This window comes from Lycium barbarum, chromosome 9 (genome assembly GCF_019175385.1).
Source record: "Lycium barbarum isolate Lr01 chromosome 9, ASM1917538v2, whole genome shotgun sequence".
Lineage (NCBI taxonomy): Eukaryota > Viridiplantae > Streptophyta > Magnoliopsida > Solanales > Solanaceae > Lycium > Lycium barbarum.
The window spans coordinates 13,092,824-13,113,418 of record NC_083345.1 but is presented as its reverse complement, the minus strand read 5'-3'; the positions used below and the strand labels follow the sequence as shown (position 1 = coordinate 13,113,418).

The 20,595-nt window shown below is 34.0% G+C and overlaps 3 protein-coding genes across 3 annotated transcripts; all 3 read right to left on the bottom strand.

The window, feature by feature from the left end:
• Nucleotides 1-13: 13 nt before the first annotated feature.
• Nucleotides 14-1,543, bottom strand: LOC132609817 (early light-induced protein 1, chloroplastic-like). The gene is made up of 3 exons (XM_060323977.1): nucleotides 1,222-1,543; nucleotides 991-1,062; nucleotides 14-465 (listed from the first exon to the last, which is right to left on the bottom strand). Exons 1-3 carry the CDS (start codon nucleotides 1,372-1,374, stop codon nucleotides 109-111), a joined length of 582 nt encoding a protein of 193 aa, XP_060179960.1. The 5' UTR covers nucleotides 1,375-1,543; the 3' UTR covers nucleotides 14-108.
• A 6,490-nt stretch (nucleotides 1,544-8,033) lies between these two features.
• Nucleotides 8,034-10,732, bottom strand: LOC132610766 (early light-induced protein 1, chloroplastic-like). The gene is made up of 3 exons (XM_060325130.1): nucleotides 10,424-10,732; nucleotides 10,148-10,234; nucleotides 8,034-8,509 (listed from the first exon to the last, which is right to left on the bottom strand). The coding sequence occupies exons 1-3, from the start codon at nucleotides 10,565-10,567 to the stop codon at nucleotides 8,153-8,155; spliced, it is 588 nt and encodes a 195-aa protein (XP_060181113.1). The 5' UTR covers nucleotides 10,568-10,732; the 3' UTR covers nucleotides 8,034-8,152.
• Nucleotides 10,733-14,793: 4,061 nt separating this feature from the next.
• On the bottom strand, nucleotides 14,794-18,362 carry LOC132610535 (uncharacterized). The gene is made up of 4 exons (XM_060324855.1): nucleotides 17,181-18,362; nucleotides 16,953-17,099; nucleotides 15,828-16,656; nucleotides 14,794-15,493 (listed from the first exon to the last, which is right to left on the bottom strand). The coding sequence occupies exons 1-3, from the start codon at nucleotides 17,904-17,906 to the stop codon at nucleotides 16,411-16,413; spliced, it is 1,119 nt and encodes a 372-aa protein (XP_060180838.1). The 5' UTR covers nucleotides 17,907-18,362; the 3' UTR covers nucleotides 14,794-15,493; nucleotides 15,828-16,410.
• Between the last annotated feature and the right edge of the window lie 2,233 nt (nucleotides 18,363-20,595).

Genomic DNA, 20,595 nt, shown 5'->3' with positions numbered 1-20,595 from the left:
AGAGACCAACAAATACGTGAATCAATTTGTCTGCTATTTTAATATATTGTTTACATCAGAAATAAGCATAAAAAATAACATTAGCGTTATATTAGTCGATTTGTATACTCAGACTTGGAAGAGGCCAGCTCCTTTAACATATTCAGTAAAAGCTAAAGCAACTAATCCCAACATCGCAAATCTTCCATTCCAAATCTCAGCATTAGCACTCATAATCCCACCAGATTTTGATTCAGCACTAACTCCTTGGAACAATGGGATAAGTGAAGCCAAAGTTAGCAAAGCACTTGTTCCCAAAAACCATGAAAATCCACCACTGGATAACTGAGCTGATAAATCTGCACCGTTGGCAAGTTCTACACCCATAGCTGCTACAAATCCGATCATTGCTAGCCTACCGTTGATCCTCTCAGGTGCTGGCCCACTGAATGAGAATACGTCGATGAAATTGGTGCTTGGCTTTGGCTGTTACATATCATAAACACACGAGTGGAAAAAAGAATGTTAAATTAATGCACGAATAGTTCAGAACACAACATCTTCCACTAGATAGAGTTCTTTCTAATTTTTTAGAGTTAAAAGTTCTACGCGGGTGTTGTGCAAAATATATTTACACAATCATATCACTTATTAGGTAGAGTACAGAAAATCTCTTAATATATAAGCATTATTGATAAACTTATAGCTAACCCGCCATCATAAGTTATAATTTACTGACCACTAAGTAAGTTCAAACTCAACATCCTGTTCCCGTTGAATTAAAGGAGTGATCCATTAATTTGTTTCCAAGAGAGTAGTAAACAATCTGTCTTCCTTCATGTACTACATATTGGATCGAGTACTTTTACATAAATTTATTTTACATAATCGAACTTTACTTATAACCAAGACCTAAATTTATTTTTTTGTCAAAAGTTGAAATGGAAATCTGAAATCCACCTAAAATATATGCTTAATGTGAGATATGTGTACTTCTGAAAAGATACCAACCTTTGCAATAGGAGGAGGTGTTGGAGCAGCATCAGTCAAAGGGCTTGTGGATTGCTCTAATTTCTCACCCTCCTGCATTTTTCAACATAGTTTAATATCTCTTTATAGAGAGTACATGATCTTAATATTAACTATTTGAAGTATCATAGAAAAGTCAAACCATACAAAAACAATGGCTACTTAGGTATGTACAAATCAATATAAAAAGAGTTTTAAGTTCTTTGCACCGACCTCAGACATGCACTTAACACGAAAACGCGAACTCTTCTCAAGGCGTGGCAAGTAACAGCTAGGAACATACTGACTCAAGCCATTTTTACTTTTTGAAAAACTTGTGGCTGGACTTCCCCAAATCGTGGATTGCATGGCAAATGAAGTTGTCATTTTTACCTCTCTAGCTAAAACTCAAAAAATAGAGAAAACGCTTTACTCCTCTCTTAGCAGAGACTAAGGGCTTAGCAAAACGGTGAGGAAGTACGAAAGTGAAGCAAGACTAGTGGAGTAGAGTTATAGTGACCAAACTAATTAATTCACTTGATATAATTGCAGTGCAAGGTTGGCGGGCGTTTATAGTGTGCATGGTGGAAGGGTAAGGAGAATACAAAAGGGGTGGATATTTGTTGAGCCACGTAATTCAGTTTTGGGCCTCTAAAAGATACTCAAGTCACGTGCACTTATTGGGCTTTTTGCAAAAGTAACAGAGTGACGTGGCCTAACCATTCACCCCATATATGTCTAGAACCTCCTAGAATGTTTTGGGGTAAGGGTAAATAGTAATGAATGTAAAAATTGCACGGCTATCCATTTTTCGAATTTGTAATTGAATAATAACCGCTATTTGTGAGTCTTGCCAAAAGATAATCACCTTCTTATTGCAGAAATAAAATTTAATAATCAGAAATAGAGATAATTATAGAAAATGTGAGATATTTGACACGATTCGTTTCGGAAAATATAGAATGTATAATTAGTTTTAGTTGAATACGGAATTGTGTGTAATAATTGGGCATTGGTCCCCTTCTTACATTAGAAACGTAACACAATCAAATTTCTCTATAACAGCATTGTTGGATCTGACTTTTTTTTACTGTTATAGAGAATGACTGTTATACACTTATAACAACGTTGACATTTAAATAATATTTCGCTGTTATAGGCAAAAAAGATACATAAAATCTAATTTTTTATTTTAAATTGTCAACTTTTAAGCTTAATCTTTGTATAACGAAAGAAAATTTATTAATGATATATATATATATATATATATATATATATATATATATATATACACACACACAACAACAACAACAACAATCCAGTGAAATCCCACAAGGTGGGGTCTGAGGAGGGTAGAGTGTACGCAGACCTTACTCCTACCATGGTAGGACGGCTGTTTCCGAAAGACCCTCGGCTCAATAAAAAACATAAAAAGAGGTCAGATAAGGCTAAGAGATTCAAAGCGATATGGAAATGAAGTAACGCAAGCGACACAAATAACATAGAATAATCAAAGCACATGAAATAACAGATAATAGCATAAATCAGAGCACAAGAAATTATACTACGATAATGCTACTACTAATAAGACAGGATAATGAGACTATCTACTAGCCTTCTACCCTAATGTGGGTCCTCCAAACCCTCCTATCTAAGGTCATGTCCTCGGTAAGCTGTAACTGCGCCATGTCATGTCTAATTACCTCTCCCCAATACTTCTTTGGCCTACCCCTACCTCGTCTGAAACCATCCATGGCCAACCTCTCACACCTCCGCACTGGGGCATCTGTGTCTCTCCTCTTCATATGCCCAAACCATCTCAATCTCGCTTCTCGAGTCTTGTCTTCCACCGAGGCCACTCCCACCTTGTCCCGAATATCCTCATTCCTAATCCTGTCACTCATGGTGTGGCCACACATCCATCTCAACATTCTCATCTCAGCAACTTTCAGCTTTTGAACGTGAGAAATCTTAACTGGCCAACACTCCGCCCCATACAACATAGTCGGTCTAACCACCATTTTGTAGAACTTGCCCTTAAGTTGTGGTGGCACCTTCTTGTCACATAGCACTCCGGAAGCAAGCCTCCATTTCATCCACCCTGCCCCAATACGATGTGTGATATCATCATCAATCTCCCCGCTGCCTTGCATAATAGACCTAAGATACTTGAAACTACTTTTCTTCTAGATGGCTTGGGTACCAAGCCTCACTTCCAAGCCAGCCTCCTGAGGTGCTTCACTAAACTTACACTCTAAGTACTCTGTCTTGGTCCTACTCAACTTAAACCCTTTAGACTCCAGAGTTTATCTCCAATCCTCCAGCTTAGCGTTAACTCCGCTACGAGTCTCGTCGATCAGGACTATGTCATTCGTGAAAAGCATACACCATGGCACCTCACCTTGAATTTGCCGCGTCAATCCATCCATCACCAAGGCAAATAAAAACGGACTAAGAGCTGATCCTTGATGCAACCCCATTACAACTGGAAAGTGCTCTGAGTCTCCTCCTACTGTCCTTACCCTAGTTTTGGCTCCCTCATACATGTCCTTGATCACCCTAATGTACGTCACAGGTACACCTTTAGCCTCTCCCTCTCTCTCTCTCTCTCTCTCTCTCTCTATATATATATATATATATATATATATATATATATATATATATATATATTCTTTGTCATAAATAATCTATTAAAGAATCAAATATTTGATCAAAATCTCTATTTGATAATCATAGATATTCTATTTTTATAAAGATGATAATTATTATATTACCAAAAAAAGAATATAGCTGCTATATAAGGGATAATTTTATAAAGAGCATACTGTTATAAAATTAGATGTTGTTGTTATAGGCAAAATGTTATTATAGAGAACTAAAATATAGCATAAAAAATCGGTTTCGAAAAAACTTGACTTTTATAGAAAAGTGTTGTTATATGCGAATGTTGTTATAGAAAGGTCTGGCTGTACTTGACACATGCTACACCACTATTATTTCTCCACAACCATTTCATGTTATGATAAAGTATAACATCTATGAATGCAAACTATGGGAATTGGGATTATGCGGAAAATTTAGAATTTTAAATTATTTTGTATATAATATTGATAGTATATCATCATATTTGTAATACTAAGTACTGACTTGGTATAAATATATACTCCTTCCATCCTAATTTATACGACAATTGACTTATTTGGGAAGTGATATTATCCTAGGAAGCTCATGGACGATTATGAAGACTAAAACCCGTGTTAGAGCTTTGGATGTGCAATTCCATGCCACACACCCTTGGAAGAGGAAGATGAGGCCTTTAGAGGCCATTGAATCCACAAAGGTATGGATGATTGCTTGGAAGAGACAGGGAGATGAAGGCCCATTGATTTTGTGGTTAGAAGTGCAAACATGACTAGAAGTGCAATTTTTGGCTAGGAGTAAAAACTCGAGGTTAGGATTGCAATTCAAGTGAAGAAGGGTCCATGTAGGATATTTCTGCAAAGGTCACTTTTGGGCGTTTGTCGTAATAGGGCTTAGTAGTTAAATGCCAAATGTGGCTAGTAGTTTAATAATTGTGGCTATGCATGTAAAGACAAACCTATATAAGCTTGCCCTAGCCTATTTTCATTCCTTAGTTGTTGAAGAAACTCATTGAGAGTAGTTTTCTCCTTGATGGAGTTAGGTTTAGCTAGGATTAGTGGGTGGATTTCCTTAACTCTTACCTTGAATCTCTCTTGGATAATCAAGGATTAGATTTTCATGTATGAGTTTAAGTCTCTTCTTCCTTGGAATGAATTCATCTTAGATTGTTGATTAATAGGTGTAGGTTTCATTTCCTATGTTGATTAGTCACAATTGTAGTTGATTAATTCCCTTCTTTCTTCTAAATCTCATCTCCTTTTCTTCTATTCTCGTTTCTAAATTATATCTATCTTAATTTCCGCATTTTGATTGTTTGATTCGGTGTTTCACAATTCGAATCGTATCAGGAAGTCAAACAACTCTTTTTAACTGTAATTTTCTCCAACCCTTTTCATTGTGAATTACTAATTATGAAGACATAATACTTTTTATATATTTTTTAAATATATAAATTTTATTATAAAATAGTCAAAAAATCTATGTTTTAAATTGAGTAAAAAAAAAGATTGTTTGACTCCCCAAATAGATCAAACCCTAAATCCGAGAGAGTACTAACTTTTAAAAAGTTAAAAATGCATTTGTTCAATAGTTAGGTTCTATTCACCCTTATACGATGTATAATTTCAATTTCGAAACTGTTGTGTAAATCAATAAAATACCGCTATGTTGTAAACTTGTAATCTTTTATTTTATTTCATGATATTGCCAGATCACTTAAAACCAATTATTAACGGTTTACAATAATTCCACAAGTGTATGTTAGTATAATTAATATATGCTATAATCTGTTAAGCTACATTATAATACATAACATAGATTCTTAAGAAATCTATCATCCAAGATAAATCAAATGATCTTTCTCTTTAATGAAGAAAAAGACCACGTTTCACTAATATAAGGTGGTCTAGACTTGACAGGCTAACGGTTCATAAATGCAAGCTATAGTGACATGGAACCTTATGACTAAGGGCCAGTTTGGAAAGCCACCCAGGTAATTGAAATTGAGTGTAATTACACAGTTTAACATGTTTATTTGATCAGGTAATTACACAGTTAGATGGAAATTGAATGTAATTGAGAGGGTGTAATTATATTCTCCAATTCTCGAGGGGGGGGGGGGGGGGGGGGAGGGGCGCTGAGAATTGGGTGTAATTATACCCTGTAATTACAGGATTACCTTTTAGTTTATTTCTTTTTAATTTTATTTTAATTTCTTTTCTTTTTTAATTTATTTTTAATTTCTATTTTTAATTTTATTTTAATTTCTTTTCTTTTCTAATTTATTTTTTATTTCTATTATTTAATTTATTTTTTATTTTTACTTTTTAATTATTTTTATTTTTTAAAATATATTTTTCTTTTTATAGTATTTATACTTCATTTCCTTTCTTCTCATTCCCAACATTTACTTCTTATGGTTCCATGTAATTGCTCGTATTTTTTTAAATTTTTTATTTTATTCATTTAGCATAAGGAAACTTCCAATGAAACGGAGAGAATAATGTAGAACTGAAACATGTGACTTGATACCTTTTGGTTTAGTCATAACAACTCTCTATTGATCCACATATTTAGTTTTACATTATGCTAAGACTTGTAACTTGGTAACTGACGCACATTAATTTCATTTCTAATAAGCCTGCCCTAAAGGCTCAAAAGTCAAAACAAAAAATCCGAAATATCCAAACCGATTAACCCGAAATCGAATTTAAAAAAACCAATCCAATCCGAGCTTATTTGGATTGTAATTTCTTCAATCCAAAAATCGAAACTTCAAATCGAAATTTTCATATCCAATCCCACGGCCCGAAATGCCCACCCCTAAATATAAGGATGGGTCTAGACTTGCTAAGCTAACCGTTCAAACATGCAAGAACTAGAATGACAGGGAATCTTATGACTAAATATTTGTCCGCTTTACATATCGGGATTTACGTGTTGCAGTGTAAAACGTTATGCCAACATGTTTGGCTCTATTAATGGTTTGGCGTAACACAATGAAATTGAATGTTCTTTCAGCAACATTACCATTGATCAGTACATATAATAAGAGTCAGACACTTGGCACAGTTTTTTTTTTTTTTTTTTTTTTTTTTTTTTTATGATAGGAGACCCGCAGTCGCTATCCTTTGGGTACACACAAGGTACACCCAGCTCCTGTGCAATAGATGACAAACCGCACAGGAGAGATAATCCGCACTAAGCAAGCCCCGTGCGATGAGCTCGACACTTGGCACAGTTTTCTTGCCTAATTTTGCATTAAGTACTTACATCAAGTCAAGTAATTAAATCTTTAATGTTTTAAACTAAAGTAAATATAATTCTTTAATCATAATTAAGTGGTAAAATTTTATACATAAAAATTCTAATTTATATTCACAAAATTGGTTTAAACATTTATGTATGAGTGTTTAAAAAGATTAACCCCGCTAGATGGAGTAGCGTCAAGTAATTAAATCTTTAATGTTATAAACTAAAATAAAATATAATTCTTTAATCATAATTAAGTGGTAAAAGTTTATACATAAAAATTCTAATTTTATATTCACAAAATTGGTTTAAACATTATGTATGAGTGTTTAAAAAGATTAACCCCGCTAGATCGAGGAACTAGCTAAGATTGAACACTTTTTGACAGTGACTTGCCTAACTTAACAATTTTAACAAAATTAAGGCTCAAAGTTTCTTTTCTGGACTTGCCTTCACTCTGTTTTGTTATTAAGTGCTGTCAAAGGTCCATTTAAAAGGAAGCTTTTCAGATTTTAGAGCACATCAATTTCGGATCTTCATTCAAGTAGTAACATGTTTTTTCTGACTTAACTTTAAATAATTTTAAATTTTGGATATATTGCGTCTAGGAGTACTCAAAGTGAATGCCTGATGCAATTTTCTACGATTATAATTGATACCCCACAAAAAAAACTTTTTCAATTCTTTTTTTCCGGAAATTATTGTTCCCGGAAATTATTGTTGTTTGATTTAAACAGTACTCCCTCCGGATTAAAAAAAATAAAATTCGCTTAGCCTTTTTTTTTTTATGGATAAAAAAAAATCCACTTAGCAAATAAAAAAAAATTAACCTTATTTTTTTTATATTTATCCCTATTAATTATTATATGATCACATCCTAATGCCTATTTAATTAGAAATAATTTAATTAAATTACCTATTTTTATCTAAAAGTTAATATTTTCTTAAAGAATGTACAAATGACAAAATGAACTCTTTTTTTGATCCGAAGGAACAACTATACAATTTTTCACCATGCACTACTGCCTTTTATTTTATTTTATGCAATAACAAGTGAACATACGTTTCTCGATCTCTAGGACATAAGAATAGACTAGAGAGAACAGTTTGTGACATCGTTATCTATTATAATTATAATTCTAGGAAACAGAAGATTCACTCAAAAATATATTTCTGAATTATAATTCTCATTACTGAAGATACTTGCATTGATATAATCTTTACATCAAAAATCCAAAAACAACAAATAAGCTCGAGCAAAATTTATATACATTCAGACTTGGAAGAGGCCAGCTCCTTTAACATATTCAGTAAAAGCTAAAGCAACTAATCCCAACATCGCAAATCTTCCATTCCAAATCTCAGCATTAGCACTCATTATCCCACCAGATTTGGATTCAGCACTAACTCCTTGGAACAATGGGATAAGTGAAGCCAAAGTTAGCAAAGCACTTGTCCCCAAAAACCATGAAAGTCCACCACTTGATAACTGAACTGATAAATCTGCACCGTTGGCAAGTTCTACACCCATAGCTGCTACAAATCCGATCATTGCTAGCCTACCGTTGATCCTCTCAGGTGCTGGCCCACTGAATGAGAATACATCGGTGAAATTGGTGCTAGGCTTTGGCTGTTACATAAATACACAAGTAGAAAATAATGTTAAATTAATGTACACATCGATCAAAATTAAACACAGCTACTTACATAATGAGAAATGTAGGAGTTCCTACAAAAATGGATAAAGTTATTTTTTCTGGAGCTAAAGTTTTATAGGGTGAAAATCATTTTCACTCCCAACTTTATTTTAAAAATCAAACTTTCCACAACAGACATTCTTCCCCCTTTATCCTATGTAATGTTTATTTTATCCTTAACATTTTTAATCTTCCATCTATGTAATACCTTGTTATATTAGATAAAATTTAAATTTTTAACATAGATATTTATAAATTTTTATTTAAATTCATATTATAAGTAGAATAATCCTTTTATAAATTTATCACAAAATCTAAAAGTATAAATCTAATGTTACTTTTATGATTGATATTTTAAGACACAAACACACACACGCACACATTACCTATTATTTGTAAATTTGAGTTTCACTTCTCTTATTTTCTATTGTCAATATATAAATGAGTTTTGATTGTCATTAATGAAATACTTTAACTTATAATTTAAAATTTATTTATAATAAATAGATAATCTTTTAGGAATCTGTTGTAGAATATACCTCTTTTTTTAATTAATTTTTTGGTATTACTTGCATTGAAAGATATCTATAAAGTTATTACTATCTATTATTTTCACTTTTCTAAATAGATATCAGAGTTTTGATAATTATTACTAATATAAAAAAACTCTTTTTCTTCTCATTTATTTCATTATAGAACGTCAACAAGTTATATACTCAACCAGTATTTTTCACTATTTCCATCTCGAAATTAATATTTAATTTTTATTCAAAATTTGTTACATAGATTAAAAAAAATCATGATTTAAAAAAAATGAAAGTACAAAAGATAAGTTGATAATGTAAGGGTAACATAAGAATTTAAAAAAGTCAATTAGGATAAAGAGGAAAGAATGACTATTGTTCAGAGTTAAGAGGGAGTTTAATTTTTAAAGTAAAGTTGAGGGTGAAAATCAAATTCTATATGATTTACACAATCAGTTCATTTAAATATTTTTTTTTATTTTTTATTAATGAGTATGAATAGACAATTAGGAAAAATAGTTGCTTAACCAGCCATCACAAGCTAAAATTCACTGTCCATCAAGTAAGTTCAAACTCAACATCCAATTCCCATTGAAAATGAAATCTAGAAATATATATCATGCCAAGGTTACTAGCAAGATTCAACATCCCCTCATACAAACTCAACATCCAATTTCCATTGAAAATGAAATCTAGAAATATATATCATGCCAAGGTTACTAGCAAGATTCAACATCCCCTCATGTTTATAAGAAACATACTTTAGGAAACTTTTAAAGAAATTAAAGGAGTAATTCTCTAACTTGTTTCCTAGACAGTAGTAAACAATCATTTTAAAAAAAGAAAAAAAAAGTAGTAAACAATCTGTCTTCCTTCATGTACAATTGAGAATGGAGTACTATTATGAATTTAATTTACATAATCGAACTTTACTTATAACCAAGATTTAAATTTATTGTTTTGTCAAAAGTTGAAATGGAAATCTGAAATCCACCTAAAAATATGCTTAACGTGAGATATGTGAACTTCTGAAAAAAGGATACAAACCTTTGCAGATGGAGGAGGTGTTGGCTTGGGTGTAGCAGCAGCATCTGTCAAATTAGGGCTTGTGGATTGCTCTGATTTCTCACCCTCCTGGATTTTAAACAAACGTTTAATATCTCTTTATTCAAGAGTACATAGTCATCATAATAAACTTATTTGCAGTATCATATTATTTAAAAGTCAAACCATACTAAAGTATTGATTTTTGGTATAAAAATCAATGGGTTACTACGTATGTACATGTCAATATAAAAGGACATTTAAGTTTTGTGAACTGACCTCAGACATGCACTTAACACGAAGACGCGAACTCTTCTGAAGGAGTGGCAAGTAACAGCTAGGAACACAGCCATTTTTACTTTGCCAAAAACTTGTGACTGGACTTCCCAAAATCATGGATTGCATGCCAAATGAAGTTGTCATTTTTACCTCTCTAAAACTCAAAATATAGAGTGAATGTTTTACTCTTCTCTTAACAGAGACTTAAGGGCTTAGCAAAATACTGAGGAAGTAAGAAAGTGAAGGAAGACTAATGTAGTAGTGTTTTTTAGTGACCAAACTAATTAACTCACTTGATAATAATTGCACTACGAGGTTGGTCGGCATTTATAGGGTGCATGATGGAAGGGTAAGAAGAGAATACAAAAAGGGTGGATATTTGTTGAGCCACGTAATTCAGTTTTCGGCCGGTAAAGATAACCAAGTAACGTGGATTCACTGGGCTTTTTCCAAAGTAGCAGAGTGATGTGGCCTGCCAATTCACCCCGTATATGTCTAGAACCTCCTAGAACTTGAACTTGTATTGCATGATTTGGGTAGGGGTAAATTGGTAAAGAAGGGGGTATATGACAAAAGTAATGTGGGTTATTGGGGAAGTGACTATAGGATTTTTGGGTAAAGCTTATCTGCTCGGGGTGTTTATAACAAACTAATGCAATTTATCATGATTAAATAATTTATTGAAGTGAATATTATCATTAATTAATTATGATTACGTAATAGTTGTATATTCAAACATATATCATACATTAATTACTTAGTGTAAATACCCAATGCGAGTAAGTGTTTTACCGGATTTTTGGCATTGGTCCTTTCTTACATTAGAAATGTAAATACTTGGTACGTAATGCACCACCATTATTTCTCCACAACCTCTTTCTTAAATTCATCATGTTGTGATATTATAGTATACTAGTCTCTCCATCTCAATTCATGTAACGATATGTGTCTAAGTAGAAAATTTAATAAAGAATTTTTTAAAATTGTGGATGAAAAATAATATGTAGATATTTGAGTGGCTATAGATTAGCTCACTAAGAATATAATTAAAAATTTAAAGTTAAATTATTTCTAAATAAAAAAGTATAACAATTTTCTTGAGGACATTCTAAAAAGGAAAGTATGATGCATATATTGTGACGGTGAGTAACACTTATCAATGTAAATTATGAACTACGCAGAAAATTTAGATTTAAATTATTGTATACAAAATATTGATATATCATTATTTTGTGATAAAAATGCTGGGGTGGAGCCTGCATTTATAATTTATGGGTGTTGGTTCATAATTTATTTTTGTTTTCTGATGAATTTATTATTTATACGATATTAAATAAATTTTATTTAATACAAATACATTATTTGAGTTAAAGCTATTGAATTATGTCGGACTCATAGCTAAAAGATGGCCTCCACCTCGACTGGTACTAAAAAAGGACAGAAGCTCCAGCTATGCAGGTGCTCGAGGGAAGGGCCGGATCACAAGGATCTATTGTATGCTTATGCAATAGGCTAGTTCCACGGTTCGAATCTGAGATCTCCTGGTCACAAGACACTTCGATTAGTCCTAGCTTTTAAAAATGCATTTAGGTTTCTATTCACCCTTACACGTTAGACGAAGAGCGCTATATATTATTTCAATATGTTGGAAAATGTCTGGTAAATCAATAAATTACCGCTATGCTTGAAATCTTTATCTCTGGAGTTTATTTGATGATATTGTAAGATTGCTTAAAGTCAATTATCAGTAACGGTTTACAGTAACTCTATTTAGTGTAAATTAGTAATTTGATGAAAGAAGATAATTAATATCCCGTAAACTGTTGACCTATATTGATTTCGTGTATATAATATAAATAACTTAGATTCTTAAGCAATCTAGCATCCAAAAAATCGAATGATATTTTTTTTTCCTTTAATCAAGAATAAATCCTACCTTTCATCACTAATATAAGGGTGCACGAAACTTGCGATATGCTAACGGTTCGAAAATGCGCATGCAAAAACTATATTTGTCATAATGACATGAAACCTTATGATCAGCTAGTGTAACTGTTTGTTCTTTACGTATTGGGATGTAATTCTTGCAGTGTGAAAAACGTTATGCTTACATGCCGACATTAAATTTGAATTTGCGTAGGACAATGAAATTGAATGTTCATCCAGCAATGTAAAGCGTGTAAAGAATTCAACAGTTGGCGTAGTTTTATTGGCTAATATAATTGGTTGAAGATTAATCAGGAAAATCCCTACCTTGATTAAGATCCAGAAATTGAACTTTTAAAGTTATAAATTAAAGTGAAAAAAAAAATTACTTAACCATAATTAAATGGTAAAAATTTGATGTCAAAACTATGTGCGAATAACTTCATTTAGAATGGATCAGGAAAAAGGATGAAATTACATATTTGAATTTATAGTTCAAATACGTAAACCAATTGCAAAAAAACTCGGGCCATTTAATTATAGGTGATGTTTTAGTTTTAAAATTGAAGGGAGGTGATTCAAGTTTTAATTATTGAGTAGATGTGACTAAATTTGATTAGTGATTAAGGGGCTTTGAGCTTGCCCAATAGTTTCATTTTTGACACTTTGGCCCTCTGTTTTATTTTTAATACTTTTCCCTCAAGTTTTATTTTTAACACTTTGACCATAAACTTTACTTTTAACACTTTGCCCCAAAGTTTTATTTTTAACACTTTGACCCAATCACTATAAACCCTAAAATACAAAAATCGGGGAAAAAAAAATCCTCTTCAGCGCCGTTTCCTCCATTTTTGTTCTTCCCATCTGTTCTTCGTGCTGCTTTCTTCTTCTTCTTCTTCTTCTTCTTCTTCTTCTTCTTCTTCTTCTTCTTCATCCGCCATTGCTCAAGAAAAAAAAACATCTGATTTTACATTTTTTTGATTGAATGTCATTGGTGTAGCACTGGCATTACTTCATAAGTGTTTTCGGGTCCATGGGTAAGTTAAACAATACTGTTTCTTTCAATTGTTCATCTGGGTATAGTTGCCTTATTTGCTGATTTTCCCAGATTCGTAGTTAAAACAGTATAGTTGTTGCAGCAAGTTCTAAAGCTGTTGTGTAAGAGCTTCTGAACTTTTTGCATCAGCTGTTGTAGTCCTAGTGTTTCTGCAAGAGTTGATAAATTATGAAGTTGTTGCAACAGATTTACTAATCTGTTACAACAATTACAAAAAATGTGAATAAATAATTTACAACAGATGTTGTACTTTATTCAATAACCGTGAAATCTGTTGGAGAGCTCCTACTCTTTCCAATAACTGAGTTACTTGTTGCAACAAGTATGATACTTGCTGTATCAATTACAGCAGCTGTTGGACATATTTTACAGTTGTTGGATGAAACAGAGACTAAAGCTGTTTCCAACAAATGAGTGAGCTGTTGTAACTAGTAACCTACTTGTTGCAACAAATATGTTATTTGTTTCAATAAGTCACTTAGTTGTTGCATTTTGTTATGAAACAGACAAAAACTGAAGCTGTCTCCAACAAGTAATCAAGTAGTTGGAACAGGTTACATACTTGTTGCAACAAATATGTTAGCTGTTCTAACAATTCATATAATTGTTCCATTTTGTTATGAAACAGAGACTGAGACTGAAGCTGTCTCTAACAAATAAGTGAGTTGTTGCAACTAGTAACCTACTTGTTGCAACGAGTCAATTATTTGTTCCAACAAGTCACTTAGTTGTTGCATTTTGTTATCAAACAGACAAACTGAAGCTGTCTCCAACAAGTTACCAAGTAGTTGGAACAAGTTACATACTTGTTGCAACAAGTACGTTAGTTGTTCCAACAAGTCATATAGTTGTTTCGTTTTGATATGAGACAGAGACAAAAACTGAAGCTGTCTCCAACAAATAAGCGAGCTGTTGCAACTAGTAACCTACTTGTTGCAACAAGTCAGTTATTTGTTCCAAGAAGTCATTTAAAGTTGTGATTAAGTTAACTAATTTGGGTCCAAAATTACAGGAAAAAACCACTCAATTATGAACTTAATCATAAATTTAAGTGGCCTTTGGGCTTGGGGTGGTCAAAGCTGTCACCTAGAGTAATTTCAACACTTGACATTCAAGCATTGTAATTACTAGTTGTGACAGCTTTGAACATCCAAGCTCAAAGGCCGCTCAAAATTGTGATTAAGTTAACTACTTTGGGCCAAAATTTCAGAAAAATCACTAAATAATTAACTTAATCATAAATTTAAGTGTCCTTTGACTTGCGCTGGTCATGACTGATTTTCTTAAAACAAAATATCTTCAGGCACCATTAATAATAGGTACCATAATAGGGGAACAATATCATCACCTACATGCATAGCTCTTTTGAAAACCAGAGGGTCTTGCCTTTTAAGATAACAGATCAGAGTCGTTTGAGTACTTATTTGAAAGATGTAGCTAGGCCCATTTTAAGGGTATACGTGGTTGGAAGCCCGGTCGAGAACCATAATTTATCTCAAGACCAACAAGATGTATTAAATGATAAATTGGAAGGGGTGGATTATGGATATTACAGATAATAGAAGTGCGAAGCCCCATGGAAGTGGGGGGGGGGGGGGGAGCCGATCCCTATACCCGAACTTGCGAGTAATATACCGTGTGCTGCACAATCTTCACAGTCCAGCCATGTTCAAGATGATGAAACAGGTTTTTATAAAGGAATGTCATTCAATTCGCGAAATGTGTATTGCTTTAGATGTGAACATCTGAAGTGCAAATGGTGGCCAAGGGACGTGAAGCTTTTAAGTTCTAGCAAACACGGAAGAAGGTGGACAAAGAGGGCTATGCGGAAAAACAACTCACTCGCGACCACCTTTGGCTGCTACAGTACCTCTACAGTAAGCGATAACATCATCATCCCATATAAAATCATCAAGCATTTGATAGAATGGAATAACTTCCGGCTGTGTGCTTTCATCCGACAACTCTGTGTATCGCTTGAGCATGATATTGTAAAAGTTGAGATCCAAGATTATGTCTGTGGAAGCATAGTGCTCAGTGAAACTGCTTTGCCTCACACGCATTAAGAGCATAATTTCATCAACATACTGCATTAAAAGTATAAGGAATGTCAGTCACCTGAACAACTAAGTGAGTTGTTGCAACAAGTTGCACTTGTTGCAACAAGTACTGGTCTTGTTGCAACAAGTACTAGTCTTGTTGCAACAACTCTCCTAGTTGTTGGAGAATGCTTACATCATTTAGGTATATTTCACCCAACTACTGTAAGCAATCTCCAACAACTAGGAGAGTTGTTGCAACAAGACCAATACTTGTTGCAACAAGTGTTCCACTCGTTGCAACAAATATATAACTTGTTGCAACTAATACAACCAAAATAAGACTTGTTTCAACAAAAATAATTATTGTTTTCAAACTTACACTGGCCAGCCGCCAATCTTCCATACTTGTCATTATCCTGAAGTCATCGGCCTTAAATTCATGCAATGAATACATCGTACCCTTGCCCTTCTTGGCATTGACGAATTTTTCAAGTTTTTTCATTTTTTGAGCATCTGCATACTTATACACATTTACCTTTTTAAGATCAACAACAACAACTGCCTTGTGGGGTGTAGAAGATTTCTTTGACCTAACATCGGCAAATGCCCTGGAAATTGCTTTTCCCTTCTTGCGAATGCGAATAGGAGTATAGGGTAAGGTCAGCTTCTTGGATGGATTGACACCCCTCTTGGATAACAAACTCTGTAAAGCAGAATTTGTGTCTTTTTGTGCGTTCACCAACTCCTCAACATTTTTTATCAAATCATCCATTCGTCGCTTGCAATAGGTGCATTCACAAGCACATTTCGATGTGTCGGCACCATCAAAGGAAAATCTACTACCAAATCCGCCACAACTAACATCTCCATTAATTGGAGTTTGTCCACTAACATCACCACCAATTGGAGTTTGTCCACCAACAACATCACCAATTGGAGTTTGTCTACCAAAATCAACATCATCATCTATTATTTTTTTCACCGGCAATTTCTGCCGCAACTTCACCAACAACAGGTTGACCACCAGTAATAACACCACCACCACCAACATCTACCACAACTGATTCCCTTTTGATGGCTGTCACTCCAGCCAATTCTAATTTCATCCCCTCAATCATTTTATCAGGAACAGATTGTAAGGGCTCAAAGGAAGCAAGGAATGTCATCTCCAACTCCCGTACTGTCGGGACAAGCCACGGGTGCACAACCTATAACAAAAAAGTAGATATATTAAAATGGTCCTAAATCATGAAATGCAACAGATGACTAGGTTGTTACAACAGGTGTCATACTTGTTGGACATTGTCCAACAGATTAGTAACTTGTTGCAATAGGTGTCATATTTGTTGGACATTGTCCAACATATTAGTAACTTGTTGCAACAGGTGTCATACTTGTTGGACATTGTCCAACAGGTTAGTAACTGTTGCAACAGGTGTCATACTTGTTGGACATTATCCAACAGACGACCAAGTTTATTCTATATACATGTCTTAAGGCTTACCTCTTCCAAAGGAGGGTTAAAAAGATCAACACTCAATCTTGTGTTGTTCTTTGCAGTCAGCCATCTAAGCATTCTTGGAAAAGACACTTCTGAAGGGTAGTCCTTCACTTGTTGTCGGAGGTGAGGAATGGCTTCAAATGCCCAAGCCTAGAAAACAAGATACCAGCAAAATCAGAATGATGATAGAAATACAAAAAGTACAAGAAATTGACATTGCAAATGCTTTACCATGAAAGCCCAAGGGAAGCCATATAGATTGACAGTTTTCACTGTTGGATTAAGCTCTTTCGATAAATAGTCAACAGTCAACTTGAAGCTTTCCCGGCCCCATCCATGGTTGTTGAATGCCTCATAGTCCTCCGCAAGTTTAACCAAACCAAGTGGTATGTTCAGACTTGTATCTTTTGCCATAAGAACACAGTGCACAAACCAAACTAAACACAAGGACTGCTTATGGTTTTTTGACATGGTTTTGGACTGCAAATATACAAGCAACTTATCTCCTTTGTAGATTTTTCCAACTAACTCCACCAAACCAGTTTCATTCTTATCTTTTCCACCCTTTCCTACTTTCTTGGCTTCTTTGGCTGTCTTGCTAGTCCGGGTTGGCTTATTCAATACAACAGTAGGAAGCTCACAAGGATGACATCTAAGGACAGTAACTATGACAAACTCTTTCAAGCCAAAGCACACCGGCATGCCACAATAATTAATCCAAAGCTCATCCTTTGCATCCGAAAGAATTCTACGCTTCATAAGCCCATATACCATTTTTATTTGAAACCGTGCACCGGTCTCTTCAGGCAGATCTAGATACACCCCCAAACAGCTTTTCCTAAAGAAATCCTCCAACCCCTGCTTTTTAAGAATTAGCCTAAACATATCAAAGTTCTTGCCCATGCCTGATTTGACCGTAAGATCAACGATCAAATCATTATTTTCATTCAACGGCATCCTCACGGCATACTTTTCAATACTGAAAACCTTGACGACCTCAACAGCGGAAGGTCTGTTATGATCTATGTCCAATATACTAGAAGATTCTGCAATTAAATTGGCATTCACACTATTTCTCTTCTTTGTTCTTAATTCAGCTATGAACGTCGATAAGTGAACTGTATTTTCGAAAGCACTGTCCTTTTCATCATCTTCATCTAATCCATCAGCAGGTTCTTCAGCATCTAATTCTTCTTCACTTTGTTCATTTGTATCTACTGCTTCTTGGCTCTGTACTTCATCTCTTTCTGAGGATTGATTGTCAGTTTGGCTGTCTCTTTCCTCTATATTTGCTTATTCAACAATAGATTTTGCTAAATCAGCAAGATTCTCTAATGATGATTGCACTCTAGCTTTTTTATTATCTCTATGACCCTCAGTTGATTTCTTAACTTTTCTTTTGGCTGGAGACATTTATCTACACACAGGAGAAAAAAAAACTTCAACTGATTAGTGCATCATTCAAAGTAAACAGATAATAAGAAGTGCAACATTTGATCGAACAAAATACAACAAGTAACAGAATTCCCCAACAACTGAAGAATTTGTTGCAACAAATGATGTAACTGTTGCAACAAGTGAATAGGTTGTTGCAACAGATTCTTCAGTTGTTGAATAAGTGATTAAGATGCTGTATATCTTCTACAAACCCAACCAAATAACTGAAGCAATGTCCAACAGATTTATAGTTGTTGTAACATATTGTATACTTGTTGCAACAAGTGTATAACTTGTTGCAACAACTATAAATCTGTTGGACATCTTCTACAAACAGAACCAAAAAACTGAAGCTAAGTCCAACAAATTTGTAGTTGTTGCAACATATTGTATACTAGTTGCAACAAGTGTATAACTTGTTGCAACAACTAAAAATTTGTTGGATATCTTCTACAAATAGAACCAAAAAACTAAAGCTATGTTCAACAGATTTGTAGTTGTTGCCACATATTGTATACTTGTTGCAACAAGTGTATAACTTGTTGCAACAACTAAAAGTCTGTTGGATATCTTCTACAAACAGAACCAAAAAACTGAAGCTATGTCCAACAGATTTGTAGTTGTTACAACATATTATCTACTTGTTGGCACAAGTGTAGAAATAGTTGCAACAACTAAAAATCTGTTGGACATAGCTTCTATAAACAGAACCAGATAAATACTAGGACAAGAACAAAAAAACCATCTATTGGATATCTACTCCTAAACCCTGAACCATACCAAGAAAACAACAAGAAAAACCATTTATTTCACTACAAACATACAACAACAACAACAACAACAAAAACAACAATAACAACAACAAGATGGATTTTATCCAAGCTTTTCCACTTAACCAAACCAAAACAACAAGTATCTACTTCCAAGACAACAACCAAATTGTCTACCACAGACACACAATCATACAAGTTAAACAAAATATACCAAATGTATGTGCAATAATTGTTTATCCTTTCTTTCCCTAAACCATACCATAACAGGACAACACCAACACCAACATCAACATCAACATCAACATCAACACCAACACCAACACCAACTCCAACATCAACATCAACACCAACACCAACACCAACATTAACACCAACACCAACAACAATATTTCACTACAAAATACACTAAATAGAGGTTTTTAAAGCAAGCAACCTCAGCAAATGTCTGCAACTGTCAAACAAGTGCTGAAGTTGCTGCAGCAACTTACTCATCTGTTCGAAAAAGTCAATAAGATTGCAAGCCATTTTTTCAAAATCTTAAGGAGAACAAGAACAAAAACATCACAAAAAATCATAATTTGAGAACAATGTACGCTATTTACAAACACAAAAACCCCCAACAAGTCAAACAAGTACCCCAAATAAGGGTTTCTCGAACAAGGAACAATAAAATAAACAACATTAAAGACAAACCCATGTTCTTCTTCTTCTTCTTTTTCTACAACCAAAATCATTAATTTCTACCAAATAACTTTTGGAATAAGTGAAACAAAAACTTTACCTTGATATTAATGAAGAAGCAGCAGCAGCGACACCTATAGATAAACCCGTCAATCGGTTCCGTTTAACCGGTTCAAACCGGTAACCAGACCGGTAAAACCGGAACCGGAATCGGTAGAACCGGTTAACCGGTTCCAGTTAATCGTCTAATATTACCGGTTTCGGTTCCGATTTTTTTGAAACCGGACCGGTAAAACCGGTTAAATCAGAACCGGACAGATAAAACCGGTTAAACCGGTGAAATATATTTTTTTTAAAAATTATAGCCGTTGCTGGCTGGGCTTTGTCCGTTAATGGACCATTGGCAACGGTCCATTTGCAAAAATGGCCGTTGCCAAACGGTCATAAACTTAATTTTTGGCCCCCCCAACCCCCCAAACTTTTTTTTAACACTTTAACCCATCCCCCACCCCTATATAAACCCTTATTCATTTTCATTTTAATCCACACCAATTCACTCTTCTCTTTCTCTCAAATCTCAATCTCTCAATTATAGTTACTTTGCAATAATTAATCACTTTATATTTCTCTCAAATAAATATTACAAAGTCTTATTATAGTTTCAATTATTAATTTTGCAATTATAATATTGTTGGTGGAGTTGGTGATTTTGCAACAATCCGAAGTAGCTTTGGTGGATTTGCAATTCTAGCCAC

Coding starts and splice junctions, on each gene's coding strand:
- LOC132610535 (XM_060324855.1), bottom strand. CDS start 17,906: ATGCCGTTGAATGAAAATAATGATTTGATCGTTGATCTTACGGTCAAA. Junction 17,100..17,180: donor GCTTCCCTTGGGCTTTCATG/GTAAAGCATTTG, acceptor CTTGTTTTCTAG/GCTTGGGCATTTGAAGCCAT. Junction 16,657..16,952: donor TTAACCCTCCTTTGGAAGAG/GTAAGCCTTAAG, acceptor TTTTTGTTATAG/GTTGTGCACCCGTGGCTTGT.
- LOC132609817 (XM_060323977.1), bottom strand. CDS start 1,374: ATGACAACTTCATTTGCCATGCAATCCACGATTTGGGGAAGTCCAGCC. Junction 1,063..1,221: donor GTGTTAAGTGCATGTCTGAG/GTCGGTGCAAAG, acceptor TGAAAAATGCAG/GAGGGTGAGAAATTAGAGCA. Junction 466..990: donor CACCTCCTCCTATTGCAAAG/GTTGGTATCTTT, acceptor GATATGTAACAG/CCAAAGCCAAGCACCAATTT.
- LOC132610766 (XM_060325130.1), bottom strand. CDS start 10,567: ATGACAACTTCATTTGGCATGCAATCCATGATTTTGGGAAGTCCAGTC. Junction 10,235..10,423: donor GTGTTAAGTGCATGTCTGAG/GTCAGTTCACAA, acceptor TTTAAAATCCAG/GAGGGTGAGAAATCAGAGCA. Junction 8,510..10,147: donor CACCTCCTCCATCTGCAAAG/GTTTGTATCCTT, acceptor TTTATGTAACAG/CCAAAGCCTAGCACCAATTT.